Source organism: Sebastes umbrosus, chromosome 10, assembly GCF_015220745.1.
Source record: "Sebastes umbrosus isolate fSebUmb1 chromosome 10, fSebUmb1.pri, whole genome shotgun sequence".
Lineage (NCBI taxonomy): Eukaryota > Metazoa > Chordata > Actinopteri > Perciformes > Sebastidae > Sebastes > Sebastes umbrosus.
In genome coordinates this window covers 30,087,604-30,108,073 of record NC_051278.1, presented here as the reverse complement: position 1 = coordinate 30,108,073, position 20,470 = coordinate 30,087,604, and the positions used below count along the sequence as shown (strand labels likewise).

Sequence of the window (20,470 nt, the reverse complement as noted above, 5' to 3'; positions counted from 1 at the left end):
GATGGGTGGGTCAAAAAACACAGGACTTTCACCCAGGAGACCGGTACTTGTGTCCTGTGTGAAACCAGAAGTTAAAGTTGATTGATTTGTCACGTAACTTCCGTTCTTAAGTTATGGCTCTTCTGGAGTTATTTTAACCCGAACCGCGATCTTTTCTTAAACCTAACTAAGTAGTTTTGTTGCCTCAGCCTAACCAAGTCGATGTTTTCCTAAACCTAACTAAGTCGTTTTATTTTGAAAAGACTGGAGCGGAAATTGACACGTGCGTCAAGTGTTGCTGGACATTCGTCGGAAAAAGCACGAAAAATACATTGTTGAAAGTCGGGCTGAGCGTTACGAAAAAAAAGGGAAATTCACAGGACTCAAATACACCACCTCTGGCTAATATTTTATTACAGCACACACACACACACACACACACACACACACACACACACACACACAGTTACTCACAGCTCTGTCGTGGCGTTTTCATGTTAATGGATGAAGGGGTCAACAATCTGTTTGTTATGTAAGTATGCCATTACATTAACATCCTATTCAAACACACAACACCTCCTTCTTGTCCTGATTGTGTGTGTGTGAGTAATGTCTCACAGAGTGGGTTGGCATGACGACAGAGCGTCCACTTCTAACAGCGTATCCAGGGAGAGTTAGTCTCCAAGCACTGATGTGTGCACACACATCACACACAATCAAAGTTGATCTTCAGCATGTTTTATAAATTTAAAAGTTATTTCAAGAGATATTTTATGAGAAAAATAGACTTTTAAAGGATCAATCTGGTGTTTTTTTCACATTTTAGCTCATTTGCCACACACACACACACACACACACACACGCTCACACTCACACTCTGAGTCGCCGCAGTGAACAGGAGCTCTATTCCTGCTGTGTCAGTGTTTTGTTGTTGCCGTGGCAGCCGATCAGGGATTCTCTGGCTGTGATTTAATTGGATCAGCTGACAGGTAATCGGGTCATGTGACTTGCTGTTATATAACGACAACATGGCTTGGGTGTGTTTGTTTACATCATACGGTGACATAGGGCTACTCTATATAGACACACAGTGGTAGATTTCGTGGATTCAAACCAACAACCTGCTGCTCACAAACCTGCTGAAGAACTTGTAGTTCCTGATGCTATCTGCCGGGGGATGAGCCATTACAATGACTTAAAGGGTCCTTTCAGTTATTTCAAGTGAAAGAGCCACTATGTCTATGTAGCCTACCTGTTGTTCATTTCATTTTTCTAAACCTGACTCAGCCATGAAATTCAAGGAGTTTTAAGGATATTCTTTAGAGAAAAATAATTTATCAGAATCTACTTGTTACATCATAAGTGGTGCAATAAAAGGTACAATTGGTAACATTGATATCATTCAGCCACTAGATGTCACATTCTCCCTTCCCCCGTTCCATTGCAGTAACTTCACAACAAATGGTTGCCAGTTCGTTGCACAACCTGTATGTTTTCTTTAGTGTATAATCATGAAATGAAAATAAGAGTCGTTGTGTTTTTGTTACCTTAGAATGAGCCGTTTATATCGACATAGGGAGCGGGTTCTCTTCACGGAGCCGCCCGCCATGTTTCTACAATAGGCCAGAACGGACAAACCACTGAGTGCACCTTTCCTGCTTGGGCCGGACTCGATAACGTTAATCGCTCTCCCCACCCCCCGTCACTCCACAGGGAAACAAGACACAGTAAACCTCTGTTGGTCTTGAGGAGCTGCAGCATTTATTTTTTTACACAAACTGCAACTTTCACTGAACATTCACTGATATTCTCAGAGCTAAACTAACTCTGTCTTCTGCTCAGCTAGCTCACTGTTAGCTCACAACTTCACACACATTTGCCACCGCTCTCTCTCTCTCTTGCTTCACTACTCACTTCCAACACATTCTACACACTGACTCTGCTTTTCTCCAAATGACCTACGCTACTCCTAAAACAGCTCTATATATGGTCATTTTCACGTTGACCACCATAGTTCTTCTACACGCTTCGTACACACAATCTGCAAACAGATGTTACACACCGTACCTTAAACTAAAATGTGCAGTGTTATACATCATATGGTAACTTGTCTTAATTGAATGTAACTGCTACAAACATAGGCTATATGTATGCCATCAGAATAGTGATAAAAAAAATACTTGAATCTTTAACTGCTTCAGTAGATATAGTCTTCAAAACAGTGTTTTTTTTGAGTGTTGGATACATTACACCAAGATCTTTCTTTTATTATAAATAAAATTATATTTTTAATTATATATTAACACCACCGATTTCTTTATCTGAACACTGTCAGCCTGAAACTTTCCACTGTTCTTATCCAGAGTGACTGGACTCAAACCTAAGTCTTTCTACAAAAAAAACTCCAGCTCCAATATGTAGTTCAACAGTCGCCATCCATAGAATTAACAGGAGCATGGACATAAAATCTAAACTCACAAATCACTACGGTTATGAACACTATAAGCAGCTCTTAGTGTTTTGCTCTTGGAGGGAGGAGAAGCTCTTCGGGCGAAGTTTGATTAGTTGGTCAGTAGCGAGTCTTGAAGCCGGAGAGCTCCAGCTTGTCGATGGCTCTCAGGTTGGTGAAGGAGCTTCTGATGATCCGACTGCTTGGACTTCCTCTTTTACTCAACCACACCTTCCTGCAGAGGACACGGATAAAAGACGAAAGGGTAGAAATGATAATGTTCACATCTGTTCAACACAGTGAGACACTCGTGAACAGCGTCTTCTGATTACTTTAAACTGAGGAAAGTCATTGTTAGGGTAAGAATAGTTTGATTAAAATGACAAGTATCCAAATTTTACTTACATTATCAAAATCATTACATACGTACATTCAGCTTTCCCATCATTAAAGTGACCAAATCTTGTACTGTTCTTAAAGGGCTGCAATTATTTTGGGACATTTTCTGACTATCAGGGATGGAAAATACAGTGGACCAAAGTGTTGGGCAGACGGACTGGCGTCATTAGGGGACAAAAATGTAGACAAAAATTAAAAATAATAAAAAAAATAAATAAACACAACCAGCCACTCAGGGGTCAAACCAGCGTCTGAACAACCAGGGGCATGATGGGAAAAAACAAACATTCCTGCAGCTATATTTAACCCTGAGAATCAAAGTGAGTTCTGCAGCAGAAAGACTCAGTTTTACCAACAACTGACTGATGATTGTGATGGTGTGTGTGAGTGTAGATTAGAGGAGATTTCAGGGGATCAGGGTCATGTCCGTGTAGCTGCACTGACTGAAGCTCAGCCAGAGACAGAGAGAGAGAGAGAGAGAGTGAGCAAGCAAGAGGAAAAGAGGGGGAGGTGGACAGTGAGAGAGAGAGAGAGAGAGAGAGAGAGAGAGAGTGAGTTTTTGAGAGACGAGCTGTCCTACTTTTTTTTGGCAAAAATCTTCTCCATCTACAGTCGACTGATCTGCTCTGACCTATCCTCTACTGTACACACACACACACACACACGCACACACACACACACACACACACACACACACACACACACACGCACATACGCACACACACACACACACACACACACACACACACACAAAGCTTAGTGTTAAGTCTCCAGCAGCTGGATGGTTGTAATCTGCTGCCATTTTCCTCTAAAACAACACACTGATTCCTGTAATCCGCACACACACACACGGCTGAACTTCTATACTTGTGAGGACCCCAACTGACAATACATTCCCGAGCCCCCAACACTAAAAAGGATCATTCTACTTTATTACAACTTACTAGGACTTGTTTTTGTTTTGTACATCATTCCCATCGGTAAGCTCATTAAATGTGCCTTAACGGTTGCTAATAGTCTCACAGATGTGGGTCAGTAGGGGCCTGCCACACCTACGACGTTGTTAAAGTGAAAGCGAAACTTAAAAGCAACATGTTCTAACACGTTTTAAAACGTAAAATTACGTTTTGAACACAAACAAAACATCTTCTTTAGGTTTAGGCAACAAAACCACTTAGCTAAGTTTAAGGAAAACATTGTGTTTTGGCTTAAAATGATTACATGTGAAAAGTGAAAGTGAAACTTAGGCTGCGTTCGAAAAGTCAAAAAATTACGTCTTAACGTCTTTTGAACTACTTTTCCTTGACCTCAATGGAACACGTAATGAGGTCAAGGAAAGATGAGAAGGAGAATTCAGAAGGACTTAGGAAAAGACAACCGTGGTGTTCAGAGAATCCGACTGCACTTTCACTAGGCTCAGTAATTAAGATGCGACGGCAGCAGGTGTTATTCTGCCGTGGTGAAACTACAATGTTCTGAGGATGGACTACAAAAGGTGCAGCATTCCCCCGTGCATTTTTAAATAGGTTATTCAATGACAGGCTCCTTCACCTGCGTTGTGTGAAAGAGAGATACCACAGGTCTTTCTGCTGATGGAACACTCTATCAACATATAATAAAGGATTATCTGAAATAACGTGGACAACAGGTGAAAAATATCACTTCATTACCAAGGTAGGAACTGAAATAAACAAAGGAATATATGATCAATATTGAGTTAATTTTTTGAGTTATGGAGAAGGTGTGGGACCATATACTCCTTCCTACTCCTTTTCGGACATGTGATATTTATTTATGTTGATTATTTGTTAATTTATTGTTTACTGTTAATTTTATCTGTTATTCTTGTTTTGTTTTTTACTTATTTGTTACATGCTCGAAATAAATAATTAATTAAAAATAAAGTGAAACAAAATGGTTGTCACCGTACACTCATATTAAACATATATTATATATATATAATTACAAATATTTGGGGAGTTATTCCTTATCTGAATGTAGGGTCTAAGAACAGAGGGTGTCGTCTGCTGTACACATTGTAAAGACCCTTGAGGATAATTTGTGATTTGGATATTGGACTATAAATAAAATTGACTTGACTTGTTTTTTTCACACCACGACTTGTTTCACTTTTAGTTTCAGTTCCTGCTTTGTTTTTTATCAGTCTCTCTTTCTTTTCCTACATTCTTCACTTTTTGGAAGCTGCTTGGCTCTCTGGGGGGTTTTCTTTTTTTTCAGAGGAAAAAAAGGAAACCACCCACTTGTTCACCTCCTACAACCAGCTCTCACTCTTTCTCTCCATCATTTCTCACTTCCATAACACTCCTTCCCTTTTCTCCTTCACCTTCTCTCCTCCCTCTCCATTTTTTCTCCCCTCTTTCAATCCTCCATCTCTCCAGTCTCCCCTCCTACATTTCTCTCCCTGACTCCTCTTTACCTCTATCCATTACTATTATTTCGCTCGCCCCTCCCTCCCTCTCTCTGCCCAGAGGAACAGCTGATCCTGTTTCCCAGGCCCTGCAGGAAGTGAGGTCGTGGTGAAAGTGGAGTAGACAGGAAGGACGTGAGAGTGAGATCACGGAAAAGATCCCTAGAATGGAAGGAAATAGTAATGTGTGTGTGTGTGTGTGTGTGTGTGTGTGTGTGTGTGTGTGTGTTTATTCATTGTATTCAATGAAAGCGAGTGTTAATCAGCTTGAGTCACAGCGAGGTTAATAATGATTTATTAGCTACTTAATTAAACCAAATCAGTTTGTATTTCCTTCGATTATTATATCAAACTCTCATTTTTGTTCATGGATTCTGTTTTCAAAAAGACTAAAACATAGCATTAGAACCGATAATACAGAAAATGATACTCTGCTTCATATCACAGCATTATGAGACTCTACTTCAACATGTAAGTTTTAAAAACAATACTTTTCATCACACTTCATGGAAAAGTAGTTCACACTGCTGTTTGCTTCACTACAGTGAACTGAAGCTAAGGAGTGTTGGTTTTGACTCCCTGTAGGTGCCAGGTGGACGGGGTTTACCCTTGAAGGTTGATTTGCCACAAACAACGTAAACATTGTTGAAATTTACATTGTTGACATCCATGCTCAGGGCCGGTTTAAGGCATAGGTCATATAGGCGATCGCTTAGTGCCACCCTCTGGGGGGCGCTGGTCGCCCTCTGAAAAAAAAGGCCGGTGGGCGCCCTTCCTCATTTTCTGCTTTGAGGTAACAAAGGGACAAATAAATAACAAAATAACTAACTAAATACAGTGCCTTCAGAAAGTATTCAGACCCCTTCACTTTTTTCACATTTTGTTATGTTGCAGCCTTGTGCTAAAATTGATAAAATATTTTCTCCCCCTCATCAATCTACACCCAATACACCACAATGACAAAGTGGAAACAGAATTTTAGAAATTTTTGCAAATTTATTAAAAAGGAAAAACTGAAATATCACATTTACTTACTTATTTACGTATTCAGACCCTTTACTATGACATTTGAAATTGAGCTCAGGTGCCTCCCATTTTCCTTGATCATCTTTGAGATGTTGCTCCACCTTGACTGGAGTCCACCTGTGGTAAATTCAATTGATCGGACAACAATCGGGGAGAAGGGCCTTGGTAAGAGAGGTGACCAAGAACCCGATGGTCACTCTGACTGAGCTCCAGAGATCCTGTGTGGAGATGGGAGAAACTTCCAGTAGGACAAACATTACTGCAACACTCCACCGATCTGGGCTTTATGGCAGAGTGGCCTGACGGACATGAAAGCCCACTTGGGGTTTGCAAAAAAGCCCCTAAAGGACACTCAGACTGTGAGAAACAAGATTCTCTGGTCTGATGAAACCAAGATTGAACTGTTTGGCCTCAATTCTAAGCGTCATGTCTGGAGGAAACCAGGAACCGCTTATCACCTGCCCAATACCATCCCAACAGTGAAGCATGGTGGTGGCAGCATCATGCTTTGGGGGTGTTTTTCAGAGGCAGGGACTGGGCGACTAGTCAGGATTGAGGGAAAGCTAAACGGAGCAAAATACAGAGATATTTTAAAGAAAACCTGGTCGAGAGTGCTCAGGACCACAGACTGGGCTGAAGGTTCACCTTCCAACAGGACAATGAACCTAAGCACACAGCAAAGACAACAGAGGAGTGGCTTAGGAACAACTCTGTGAATGTCCTTGAGTGGCCCAGCCAGAGCCCAGACTTGAACCCGATCGAACATCTCTGGAGAGACTTCAAAATGTCTCTTTACCGACGGTCCCCATCCAACCTGACAGAGCTTGAGAGGATCTGCAGAGAAGAATGGGAGAAACTCCCCAAATCCAAGTGTGCAAAGCTTGTCGCGTCATACCCAAGAAGACTCGGTGCTGTAATCGCTACCAAAGGTGCTTCAACTAAGTACTGAGTGAAGGGTCTGAATACTTAAGTAAATGGGATATTTCAGTTTTTCCTTTTTAATAAATTTGCAAAAATTTCTAAAATTCTGTTTCAACTTTGTCATTGTGGTGTATTGGGTGTAGATTGATAAGGAAAAAAAGTAATTTTATCGATTTTAGCATAAGGCTGCAACATAACAAAATGTGAAAAAAGTGAAGGGGTCTGAATACTTTCTGAAGGCACTGTAAATACACTTTTCACCCCTGTAACTCTTTTTGTAGTGAAACTGACTAAACACTTTTAAGCCAAAAAATATCAGGGGCCTATTGTTTATTCATATTATAATAAATACAGTTATTATATGAAAATAAAAATGTAGGCCTGTCAATCAATTAAAATATTTAATCGTGAATAATTGCATCATTGTCCATAGTTAATTGCAATTAATCGCAAATGAATCATACATTTTCTATCTGTTCAAAATGTACCTTAAAGGGAGGAGTATTTAATACTCTTATCAACATGGGATATGCTTGCTTTATGCAAATGTATGTACATATTAATTATTAGAAATCAATTGGGAAAAACTAAACGATGACAAATATTGTCCAGAAACCCTCACAGGTACTGCATTTAGCATAAAACAATATGCTCAAATCATAACATGGCAAACTGCAGCCCAACAGGCAACAACAGCTGTCAGTGTGTCAGTGTGCTGACTTGACTATGACTTGCCCCAAACTGATTGTGATTATCATAAAGTGGGCATGTCTGTAAAGGGGAGACTCGTGGGTATCCATAGAACCCATTTACATTCACATATCTGGAGGTCAGAGGTCAATGGACCCCTTTGAAAATGGCCATGACAGTTTTTCCTCGCCAAACTTTAGAGTAAGTTTGAAGCGTTATTTAACCTCCTTGTTGTCAAGCTAGTATGACATGGTTGGTACCGATGGATTCATCAGGTTTTTCTAGTTTCATATGATGCCAGTATCTTCACTAGCTTTAAAACTGAGCAAGCTACAACCGAAAACTCGGAAGTTTCATTAATTCGTTATAAGAAATTAGTTGCATTATTAAATCAAATCAAATCAATTTATTTTTGTATAGCATCAAATCACAACAGAAGTTATCTCAAGACGCTTTATATATAGAGCAGGTCTATGACCGTACACCATAGTTTAGAGACCCAACAGTATCCACCAAGCGCACTGTGGCCAGGAAAAACTCCCCGATTACTGGGAAGAAACCTGGAGCAGAACCGGGCGCAGGGCGGGCGGCCATCTGCCGACCGGCTGGGGGGATAGATAGATAGAGAGAGAGTGTGAGAGAGAGAGAGAGAGAGAGAGAGAGAGAGAGAGAAGCAGCCACAATAGTAGCCTAGCAGCTGTAATAGCTAATACAAGTAGGACTGATAACACAAAACCAATAGTGGTGGATGGAAAGAGTGATAATACAACTATCGGAATTGATGTCATTGGGTCGTCCCCAGACGGGCTTTCAAGTGGAGCTTCCAGCTGTCTCAGTCCACCATATTACCGCATTAACTTTGACAGCCCTATAAAAATGAAAACCATTGTGATGTCTGATGTGTGTTGCGGTTTACGGGGCTACGGTTAGTGTCTGGGAGTGTTAAATATCATGTCCATGTTTACTAGCTAGCAGTCTTATGTTGTATTGTAGTTATGGTAACAAAGACTGCTGTACCTCTGTTACCATGGAGACCAAAAGGAAAGCTGTTATATGTATAACTCATCTATACAAATAGTACAAAAGTACTAAAATATCAAAATACCGCCATATATATGTATATATCCACAGTATATATATAGAAAATAATAATAATAATAATAATAATAATAATAACTATGTGGTAATAATAAGGAAGGAATTAAAAAAGCTTTAGTTCAGTAAACTCCACCCGCCTGGTGCAGCAAGGAGATGAAAACAAACACCAAGAATGATATCATTGTTTTACACTTGTCAAGTGTGTGTGTGTGTGTGTGTGTGTGTGTGTGTGAGTGTGTGGGTGGTAAGAGAGCAGCAGATCCCTGGAGGCCGTGATGTCATCTAAAATAGACGTCCACACCCCGGTGACATCACTCCCGCCGGACAGAGAGGACGTCAAAACAAAGTTGTCCGCGGCCTCAGCTTCATGATTAATTTTGGGTTATTACCATGACTGTGATTCAGTGAGGGGAAGAGACAGACCGGGGACAGTGAGGAGGGGAAATATGTGTTTGTGATGTGCTCATGAACTGGTTGGTGATCAGGTCATTCTGTAAGTAATTGAAGTATTTGGACTGAATAGAACAATGTGACAAAACACAGTTGGAAGTTAAAGAGGAGGGAAACCTGCACAGACTGCAGCTCTCTGTCTGTGACATCAACTGAACTGAAGCGCAGACTGGACTGTTATGTTGTGAAGGTAAAGAGCGCCATCTAGTGGCTGAGCAACTATGGGCATTTTTAAGTCCCAGCAATGACATTTTTGGATTTAACATTTGCAGTGCAATGCTTGATAAATATATGCACAGTGTTATTACCCATCTTGACATAAAAAATAATGACTACATAATGTGTTTTAAAGGTCCCATATTGTAAAAAGTGAGATTTTCATGTCTTTTACATTATAAAACAGGTTTAAGTGCTTTATAAATACTGTTAAACTATCAAAACGCTCAATATACGGAGAAATACACACAGCCCGTATTCAGAAATTGCGCGTTTGAAACAGGATTTCTGTCCATTTGTGATGTCACAAATATACAATATTTAGACCATTACAGGGTTTTAAACGTAAACATTCTAAATGTGTCCCAGTTTATTTCCTGTTGCAGTGTATGTAAATAACATCACCCGACAGGAAATAAACATGGACCCAAAATGTTGCCTAGCAACACAATTCCGTTGCAATTCCATTGAAATGCACTAAAACAGAGTGTTTCAATACAGGTATATTCAGGCAGACAGTACAAGAAAAATAATGTGTTTTTTGAACATTACAGTATGTAAACATGTTCTATTAGAAACACATAATACAAGTATGAACCTGAAAATGAGCACGATATGGGACCTTTAATAAAATGTATGATGTATTTTATGGGTCCAAACGCCACTTTTCTGATCTGGTCTCAATGTTGAGAAACGTAAAATGAGCTAATTCAATTATAATATGACATAATTTAAAATGGAATTGTTTCATATACTGTACATATTACTTTACACCATATTGAAGTATTTTTTTGTTTACAAATATTTTATGATTTCAAAATGCTCCAGTCAAACACTTCCCAACATTGAACAAATACCTTAGTAACAGATTTATTCAAAGCCAACCAAATCTAGTTTCCATGGAAACAAGATCAAGAAAAACAAGGTTGAGATCACCTTTTCTTCTAAAGTATTTATTGTGTGTCCTTACCATACAGCTTAGTGATTGTGTATTTTGAACTACATTTAAAAAATAACTCAATATTACTGTTGAATTCATCTATATTAGATGCTAAGAGTCAAAGCTAACGAAGCAAACCTTGCTAGCAGCCATTTATCTGCAATATTAGCAAATATGTTATGTCCCAAACATGTCAGTAAGGACATTAGACATTACAATTGCAATATCTGTCATAAAAACAACATATTTTATATATTTTTTTGTGTATGAAAACAGACATCTATGGTTACTGTCTACATTTTTCAGTGTGCAGAGAAAATCATGAAATCTCCTATTTAAAAAAAAAAAAATTATATCAATATTTACAATGATGTACAAAGCTTGATGGAATTTAAATGTCTTAAAAATATTATAAAACATTATTGTAATGTTGCGGTAAGGACATTTAGTGAGAACAAGTGATGAAAACTATAAAAAATAAACATGTTACAGATTAAAATCTTAATCACTATATGTCATTTTGTGTACCTGTTTATATGTATTACATACTCTGATGGTTAAAATTCATGGAGGTTGATTTCTTTGTAAATTTTGGGAGAGTCAAAAGTAACCGTAGTTGCAGAAACACCCATACAATTAAAAAAATAAATAAAAAATAACTACATAAATAATAGTAATAATAATAAAATAAACAATCCAAAACACTTCCAGACATAATAACATTATGTCAAAGTTCTGAGTCTACATATAAACTAAAAACTGAAGATACAGTAAGCACAATAACACAATAAGTACATTTTAAGTAACAAAAGCTGTTTTAAGTACAGTTTAGACTCAGATTAGGGGGTGTGCAATACATAGGGATGTGCAAAATATGTCTTATTTATTGATAGGTGATGGACCTTTGCTGTTGTCTCTGTTGTTCTGTGTTTTAATCATGTCTACATTATGTTTAGTGTTTACTGTGCTGTACCACAGATGGTCCCTTTTGTTGTCTTGTGTTGCAGTATAACTTCGTATACTCACATCTCCGCCACCCTGTCAGCAGGACCCTGGACCTGTCCGTCCACCGACCCACTGCGGGTGTTCCTCACCCAGCCGACCAAACCGAGCTTCAGACCCTCCTTCTCTGTGTACTGCACGGATGGAGGGAGGACGGGGTTAATGTTGTGCATACTTGTACAGACTAAATGATATCAGAAGAAGTCACTGAACTTGCACCACAAAGTACTCAGCCATCTACACTAACAAGATGCAACACTAATCCACGTGCACTCTGGTCTAGTCTAATGCATTACCTTTCCTTTTGGTTTTCTGCTCGGAGTTATTGAGTTACCTTCTTACATAATTTCATGATTCAGATTTGACATGGTTCTTAGAGCAACATTGCCTCTAAAATGCCTCTACAGCCTGTTGAGGTGAGAAAAGATGTGTCTCGTGGAATTGGTGTGCACAGAGTCTGAATGAAAAGTCCGAACAGGACCAAGGGGGCTGAGGCAGACATGCTGCAGTATAAAGGCAGACAGGAGGTTAAACATACACATACATGCAGACTAAACAACATAAACCAAAATGACAAAGAAAGCGTGCAAAGGTTTAGATTTTGTTAGCTGGTCTGAAAAGCTCGGTCCAGCTCTAACATCATCCTTTCTGGTCTCAGGTCTGTGAAATCGAAAAAAGCTCGAAGGGCTCTCTTAATGCCATTTGAGTCTGCATTTCCACGGACTCTCTTCCCCACAATACATAGTTTTCCAATGTTAAAAATAGTAATCCGAAACCATAAAAATACAAACAAAAAACAGTGGTGGAAAATAACTCAGCACATTTACTAAAGTACTGTACTTAAGTACAATTTAGAGGTACTTGTACTGGTACTTTTTACTACACTACATTTATTTGACAGTTTTAGTTAACTTGCAGATTGAGATAGTTAATACAAAATATGATTAACTAATAAATCATAATAAATATACAGCGAGCCGGTCATTGTTGTGAAATAAACCGTTGGGGTTTATTTCACAACAATGACCCACTAGCTGTACATTATCCTGCATTATTACACACCTACTTACTTAAGGAACCAATCATTTGACACAAAAACGGTCCGCCAGAGTCTGACATCAGAACTGCACCCATAGCAACAGTCTGTTATACCTAGCAACAGTCTTTTATAAAGAAATAACAGATCGTAGAACGCCGTGATTGACCAATCAGAATCGAGTATTCAACAAAGCCGTGTACCAGGAGTAAAAAGCTAAAGTTAGGCTAAAGAGTATACACAACGGGGCTGTAAAGACAGACGAGTCGGCGTGATGACGTTTAGTAGTCTCATTTAGCCACGCCTTTTTTAAGACACGTAAAAGCTTCAAAATTCACGATTGGGATATTTATTGACGAAAAAAATCATGTTCCTCTGTGTCCTCCGTTGTCCTCCGGTGCTCCTAACAGCATCTGCAAGATTTCACAGACCAGAAGAAAACAGGCAGTCAGAGCTGATCTGAGGTCTGCTGTCCATCTGCCGTCTATGAGAGCCGGCTGTCAATCACTCGCGAACTCCGACCAAACGGTCAAACTAGGCAGCGCTGATCAAATATGAATCAATATTCTGTTACGTTAATGCCTATTTCTCTCCTCAGATGTTTTCAGAATCATCTTGTAGTGTACTGTTAAGCTGTAAAATGAGAAAGTTTGTGACGCCGCCGCCATTGTGAAATCTGGTGAAGGAACGCCAAGTTCCGGTCACATGACCAGAGCACAGCTAATAGGAACGCTCTCTCAATGAAATGACCTGTGATTGGTCAAAGTCTCCCGTCACGGACTAGATCTTGAAAAACAGAGCCATGAGGAGGTCCAGAAGTCTAGTTTTCTCTCAGAACACTTGAATTACAATATGCTGAAAGGTTATTATGGAATTTTTGCCCAATGATGCCAAAAACATACTGCCTACTGCCACTTTAATCACAGACCTTATTTCAGGCATCTTACTAAAAACCCATTCAAAAAACCCTTTGACTTCCAGACGAGGGAACCGGAAGTGCTAAAATGCTAACTAATTTCTTCAATTTTAGCACTCTATAATATAGATTAAGCTACCCAGGAGTATATAAAGTAATCAAAATAAGCTCCAACTTAACCAGCTGCAACATTAAAGGGACTATTTGTAACTTTCAGAAATGCTTCTTAACAGCGACACCTGTGGCCGTGAAATCAACGAAAGTCAGCGTCGGGCTCATGCTTGCTCGCTCTCAATATACCTGAACGAGCATCACTCAAAACAGTGAGACGACCCACGTCAGCTAAAACCACAATATCACTCTATATTTCAGCTGCTTGGCAGTAATGTTAGCTGACCAGACGAAGGTCTCTCCATGAACATGATTTAGATCTGATCCTAGTATTGGCTTTTCCTGCCTAAGTGCAGGCTGAAGCAGCGGCGCTCTGCAGCGTGTCTCCCTGCTCTCTCCTCCCGCAGCCGGAGAGAGCAGAGGAGACACCGGCACCCGGTCGGTAACGAGAGGGTAATGTTACTAGCTAAGGAGCTCTAAACCTCTGTTGGTCTGTTAGCTGTTGGTCTGGAGGAGCTGCACCTTTTTTTTCTGCACAAACGTCCACTGTGCATTCACTAGATATTCTCAGAGCTAAACTAACTCTTCTGCAGTGAGGAGTGAGCGTGCGTTCACGTCTAGAGGTGGAGCGAGCTGAGAACGCGCGCGCTCTCTGAGCGAAGGCAGGCAGGCAGAGTTGGAGAGGCAGCGGCCACACGCGAACGCGCATATGTGAGCGCGCATGTGTGACGACCCGCTACATTTATGCGCGTACAAAGTTACAAATAGTCCCTTTAAAGTGATGAACACATTAATGCATCAACAATTATCCAATTGTATGATTTATATTTTTCTGATAATGGGCCTCTCTACATAATGAGTATGTGTACTTCCTGTACTTTAAGTATATGTTAATGTTAATACTTTTATTCATGTAATATTTTGAATGCAGGACTTTTGCTAGAGTATTTCTACACTGGTGTTTACTACTTTTACTTAGGCTAAGTACACAATCTCGATACTTCTTCCACCACTGACAATAAGTGAGGTTCCAGTGCTCAGACACTATTATTAAGGAATTCCACTCTCTGAAGAAGACTGTTATATGGTCGAATGCTCCAGGAAAAGCTAGTCAACCTTAACCTGAGAAGACTTGACCACAGATGAGATCATTTATTAGAATAATAAAGTGTCACGGTGAATGAAGTGGTTCTGAATTGTGTCGGCCTCGGCAGCGCTCTGGATCGCGCGTAAATGTAAAAGAAAATCAGTGTCCCACAACTTCTTAAAGGTATAATATGTAACCGTTGTCGGTGAGGACAAAGCAGCAAATCAGAGAAATAAAACCTTATTGCTGAGGCCCAGAAACGTCTCGAACACAGAAAAAAAGAAAATCCAGGCAGAGGGCTGCAGGGTCTCTGTAGATACAGACACCACCAAACACCTCTAGTGGGTCAGAAATGACGATTGAGAGGGATTACTTTTCACTCGCCTCTTGTGGGACATTTCAAGCACTCTTTGGGGCCCTCTGGTGGCCACGGAGGCCTTAAGCAGGCTTTTAGTTCACTCATGCGTCAGACCATAAAATGTCATTGTACATTAACAGTGGAAACACAAAGAAGAAGCTGAATGATGAACTGAAATGTAGCTTTGGTGGCAAAGTGGCGGCACAGGAAACAGCAGGTGGTGATGGGAGCAAATACTCACCATTCTGAAACAGACTCCTGTCAAAATTTAAAAAAAGAGAGAGAATGACTTAAAATATGTAGCAGATTACTGTATTGCTAAAGCTCTGATTGCTAATGGGATAACTGTGCAACATGTGAGGAGTCAGAGATGGATAGAAGGGAATTGAAATTCAGCATTTTGAATGGCAGTGTGTTACATGTGAACATTTATCCTTGAAGATTGGGTCAAATGTAGAGAATTGTGTGTTTTGAAAAAAATGAAATTTAGAACTGCAATCTGAGTGTAAAGCAGGAAATGTGCTTGTATTTTAGCAGAATTAGTTCAGGGGGTTGGTACATGAAGTTGTGGTCATTGTTTCAGACAAAAAAAAGCAAAAGCAGAAAGAAAACAAAAACAAACAAACAGTGATGCCAAACAAAAACAAGACAAAACTAAGGTAACATTTTAACACTTTTAAAACAGTACAATAGATAAAAACAATAAAAAAAACATATCAATTAAATAAATACAAATAAAAAGAAAAAAAACCATGAAAACTGATATGAAAAATGATAAAAGACCTATATGTATATGTAACATTCTATAATAAATGTTCCATTGACTAAAACAAACAGCTCATCCCAGTTTTGTCACACCCATTGACGTCACTTTAGGCTCAGGCAACAAAACCACTTATACCCCTTTCACACCGAGGACTCAATTAGGGTTGAACCAGGGTTGGTTGTGTATATGAAAGGTTAACCCGCGTCGATCGACTCGCCTTTGTGACCCAGCTCAAGCGGTGGGTCAGACCAGGCTCAGACCAGGGTCGATTTCGATGTAAATTGCATGGACCAGGGTCGCTGACAGACAGGGCGGGACTAACCTATTCGGTTGCAAATTAGGGTGCACAGTCCGTGACGTAACTGTTACAGGTCGCCGTGGCTCATAAACAAAGAGACATCGAGGTTCGGGAGCTCCTGACCGTCCGCGGTGAGGAACAAAAAAATGGTAGATGATGGGACGGTGATGAACAACGTAGTGTGACGTTAAACAAGCATAACAAGGCTGCTGAATGAAGGAGGCATCCGCCGTTACGTTACACGGAAACACACCGCGTTAATAATATCTAACACCTGAGCTAATTGGTATGCATTGGTAGGGTAACCCTGGTCATTGGTGTGAAAAGGGTATTAATTAGGTTTAGGAACAAACTACATGGTTGGGCTTAAAACTATTACGTTTGTAAAGTGAACACGGGACATGAACGAACAGCTGATGGTAACGTGAAAGTGAAACTTAACGCACGGGACACGAACAGCGATCTCCTGGATGAAAGCTTTGTGTTTGTTGGACCCATCCACCTCCCTTCCTGCCCACACGGTGTGTGTTTTTTTGCTCTATAAACGACATCACCACACTCACTCCTGGCACACTTTCTCTGGGCATTTAGGCTACTGTTGCTACAGATGGGTTTACATTGTAGTTAATGGAAAGCCAGGTGTGTCTCATACCGGCTCTAAAGAGTGCATTGTGCGGCGGTATCGAGCACCGATGGCCGTGACAAAGTGTAGGTATTTGACGCCATGGGAATGAGAATGGGCTGTGTAAACTCTTAATAATAATAATTAAAGCTGCAAGCAGCGATGAATGGGTCCTAGCCCCTTGTGCATGTCAGGGGTACTGGCGGGATGCCGATTGACGCGTCTGTTCATTTCATGACCGTTGGACACTGCGCTCACGAGTTAGCTGGTATTTCTTGCGTGGAGTGCTTGGCGCTGGAAATGACGCATTGCACATTTTTGTACCACTTCCTATGTCGCACTACATACACTAGAACATACAATAATTATACACTATGTTGCTGTATATCCTGTAGATCACACCATGTAAATCACATGTAAATTGGATGATCTTTGTCACATAAGGCAGACTTCATCTTGTCAGTAGGTGGCGCTATGACTATAACCCAATATGGGCATGTAGATGTCTTCAGGCTTGGACTCTTATCCAGCATGTGAAATTTGGGGCAGATTGGACGATGTAAATTCCAGTTACAACAGCTTACTGTGTCATGGTGAAACATGGAAATTGCCCGCCTTGCCACGGCAACACTGTTCCACGAACACCCAAAACCATCATGAAGGTCTTTACATTCCGCTGATCAAATTTGAGATTGATCTTTTGAATCCTCTAGGAGGCGTTTCAAACAGTTCCATACCTGTAAAGTGCCGAAAATGATGTATTGTCACATGATATATGACATCATCGTTTAAGGTATTGACTATTTCTTCACAATTTAGAGTCACATTAGCCGGAGGATTATGCCAACCAAATTTGAGACAAATCCAATAATCCTTCTGGGAGGAGTTTAAAAAGTTTTCATACAATGCATGAAAAATGCAAAATATTAAAAATGGCCGACTTCCGGTTGGGCGGAGCTAATGAAAGCCAATAGGAAATATGTCCGAAATGATTAGAGCAATGTGGGTACCAAATTTCGTGAATATTGGTGCCTCTATGTTCCAACTAAGGCCTTCCACGCATAAGGGGGTGCTATGAAGCCCCCTAAACACGCATGAACCCAATCGCTGTATATTCTCCTATTGTTCACAGGTTTTGATATATGCGCCAAGTTTCAATAATCCTGAGGCTGCAGGAAGTGAAAGGGCAGTGAGTTCCTGTCCCGCCTGCAGCAGCAGAGCTGTGCTCGCTCCTAAATTAAGCAGCAGCAGCAGATCAGTTTACAGCCTCGGCTCACAGAGCAGAGCAGAAAAGAAAAGAAGAGGAAGAGGAGGGAGGAGAGTTAAACATACAGACCTTGAACGTCACCGAAGATCTCAAAGTCCACCGACACCAGTTTGGTTCCTGCTAATTCACCTTCAGACATCGTGAGAGAAAAACAAAAACTGTCCCTTTAACAGCAGAGGAGGGTAACCGTTAAGGTTAAAGAATGGGTGAATACCCCCTGTGCTCTCTCTCTCTCTCTCTTCACCACTCTGCACCAACATGGTCGTGTCTTCCTCCAGATTTTTTAAAGGGAAACCTCACCATATAAGGATGCCCAGTCTGGGGCTGATGATATCTGTAGTTCATTAAGCTACAACAACTACAAATACTATGTTGCTATTCATATTGACAGATATTAGTGTTCTCTTGATCATTGAACATACATCCACCCAAGTTGGGCCGATTGCGTCTCCGTGGCGACACTCTCGGCTGCGTTCTGGCACCAGAGAACCAAATATGAGCCGGGTCTGACCCAGATATGGCTGATAGATTTGGCTCAGTAGGTTTTAAAGATGTGAACCCGGGCTGGGAATCAGCTTTGGCTCAGAGGTCACAAATACACTTCAATTCTGGTATTTTCTTAACCTTACTGTTATGTTTTGGGTCCATTGGTAACATTGACATATCATCACCTTTTGAGTTGAACTTGTTAGCAGGCAGTTATTTATTTAGACATCTAGCAGTTACAGAGCAACATTTATTAGCAGTCTTTGTGTTTGTGTCCACCTGATAAATATAAGTCCAATATTCTCTATCTTTTAGCTCTGTTTTTGGTCTCCGCCAGCTCCTGAGAGAAATATCTGTCTCTTTAGCTGCTAAACGCTCTATTATGTTCACCAGCTATAGGCTCTAACTGTGTCTGTCTGCTGTTTGCTGCTGAGCAGGTAGTGTTCAGTTGCTTTTTACAGCGTTTTCTCTGAACACGACACTCTGAGAGCGGTGAGAGTGAACCAGAACGGTAAAGTTGTGAGGCTGACAGATAAACAATGAGCTGAAACTCTCTATGAAGCTCTGTAGAGCTGAGGGGAGCTGCTGATTCAGCTGATCATTCACTACCAGAGACACCTTTCAGGTTATCGATAAAGAAAATAATTGTTGGTCGCAGCCCTGACAATAATGTACTCTAAAGGCCCAGACACACCAAGCTGACATCAGAACTAGCGGCGATGAAGTCCGACTGTTGTGTCCACTCACTTCACCTTTGGCCGACAAGTTGCACTCGAACACACCGCAAAGACGACAAGTGACAGCCAGTTAGCACGTACGTTCTGCGCCTGCGTGAGAGGAAACAACTCTCCACACCAGGAGGCAGCGGTAGTCTGTATTCATCATTCAAAAAGGGAAAAAGGAAGACCGAGGACGGCGAATATACAAGCCGTTGTTACGATACGTACATGAAAGAAAGCGGCGTCTGCTGACCATTTTCACACCACTCTCACTCACCACTTAGCTTCATTCCAAATGGCCATGTCGCTGTGAAAATATTTGTGTTGGAATGATCAGATCAGATAAAGATGAAAAATGAGAGTGTGCTGTTTAACTGTAAAATGAGAAAGTTTGCAGCCATGTTGAGATCTGCTGAGGAAATACCAAGCACCGGCCACCAGCCGGAGCACAGCCAATAGGAACGCTCTCTCTCTCTGAAATGACCTGTGATTGGCCAGATTTTTTAAAGCCTGAAAACAGAGCCATGAGGAGGTGCAGAAGTCTAGTTATCTCTCAGAACACTTGAATTACAATATGCTGAAATGTTATTATGGAATTTTTAACCAATGATGCCAAACACTTTCTGTCTACTGAAGCTTTACGTTTTCAATAACAGTGTCACAGAGGGTGTGAATATGGTGCATCTATCTCTCTTTGGCTTCACTGACCGGTTGTGCCAGATTCAGGCTGCTGAAACATGAAAGGTCAAAGGATAAAGATATCTTGTAATGACCACACTGTGTCTCAGATAAATAATGAAGTTAGTGAGTGAACTGTTTTCATAACTGCAGAATGTAAATATGAACCAATTAAAAGTCAGAAATATGTTCAATACTTGAATTGTCCACTAGATGTCAGTCAGACCTCACTGAATCCAGCAGGGGCTCTTCAGCTCTGTTATCACACACACACACACACACACACACACATTCCACATACTCTTGGATGACTATATTTGTGAAGGTCAATTTGAATATTGACATCCTGGAAACTGAATTTTTTTTATTAATTAAATTTCCAGAAAATGAGGATTTATTTTCAGAAAGTGACGACATTTTTAAAGTGAGGACATTTAGCAAAGTGAAGACGTTTTTATAAATGAAATATTTGGAAAGTGGGGACATTTCGTGCAGTCCTCACTTCCTAAAACCTCCATTTAAGGGTTC

The 20,470-nt window shown here is 40.5% G+C and overlaps 1 protein-coding gene across 1 annotated transcript; it reads right to left on the bottom strand.

Moving 5' to 3' along the window:
* Nucleotides 1-1,717: 1,717 nt before the first annotated feature.
* LOC119496247 (acylphosphatase-2-like) lies at nt 1,718-18,315 on the bottom strand. The gene is made up of 4 exons (XM_037783423.1): nt 18,129-18,315; nt 15,348-15,364; nt 11,623-11,732; nt 1,718-2,663 (listed from the first exon to the last, which is right to left on the bottom strand). The coding sequence occupies exons 1-4, from the start codon at nt 18,196-18,198 to the stop codon at nt 2,549-2,551; spliced, it is 312 nt and encodes a 103-aa protein (XP_037639351.1). The 5' UTR covers nt 18,199-18,315; the 3' UTR covers nt 1,718-2,548.
* Between the last annotated feature and the right edge of the window lie 2,155 nt (nt 18,316-20,470).

Excerpts from the sequence above, each read along its gene's own strand:
- LOC119496247 (XM_037783423.1), bottom strand. The coding sequence starts at position 18,198 with ATGTCTGAAGGTGAATTAGCAGGAACCAAACTGGTGTCGGTGGACTTT. Across the intron at positions 2,664-11,622 it reads GCTGACAGGGTGGCGGAGAT|GAAGGTGTGGTTGAGTAAAA; the intron begins GTGAGTATACGA and ends TGTCCTCTGCAG.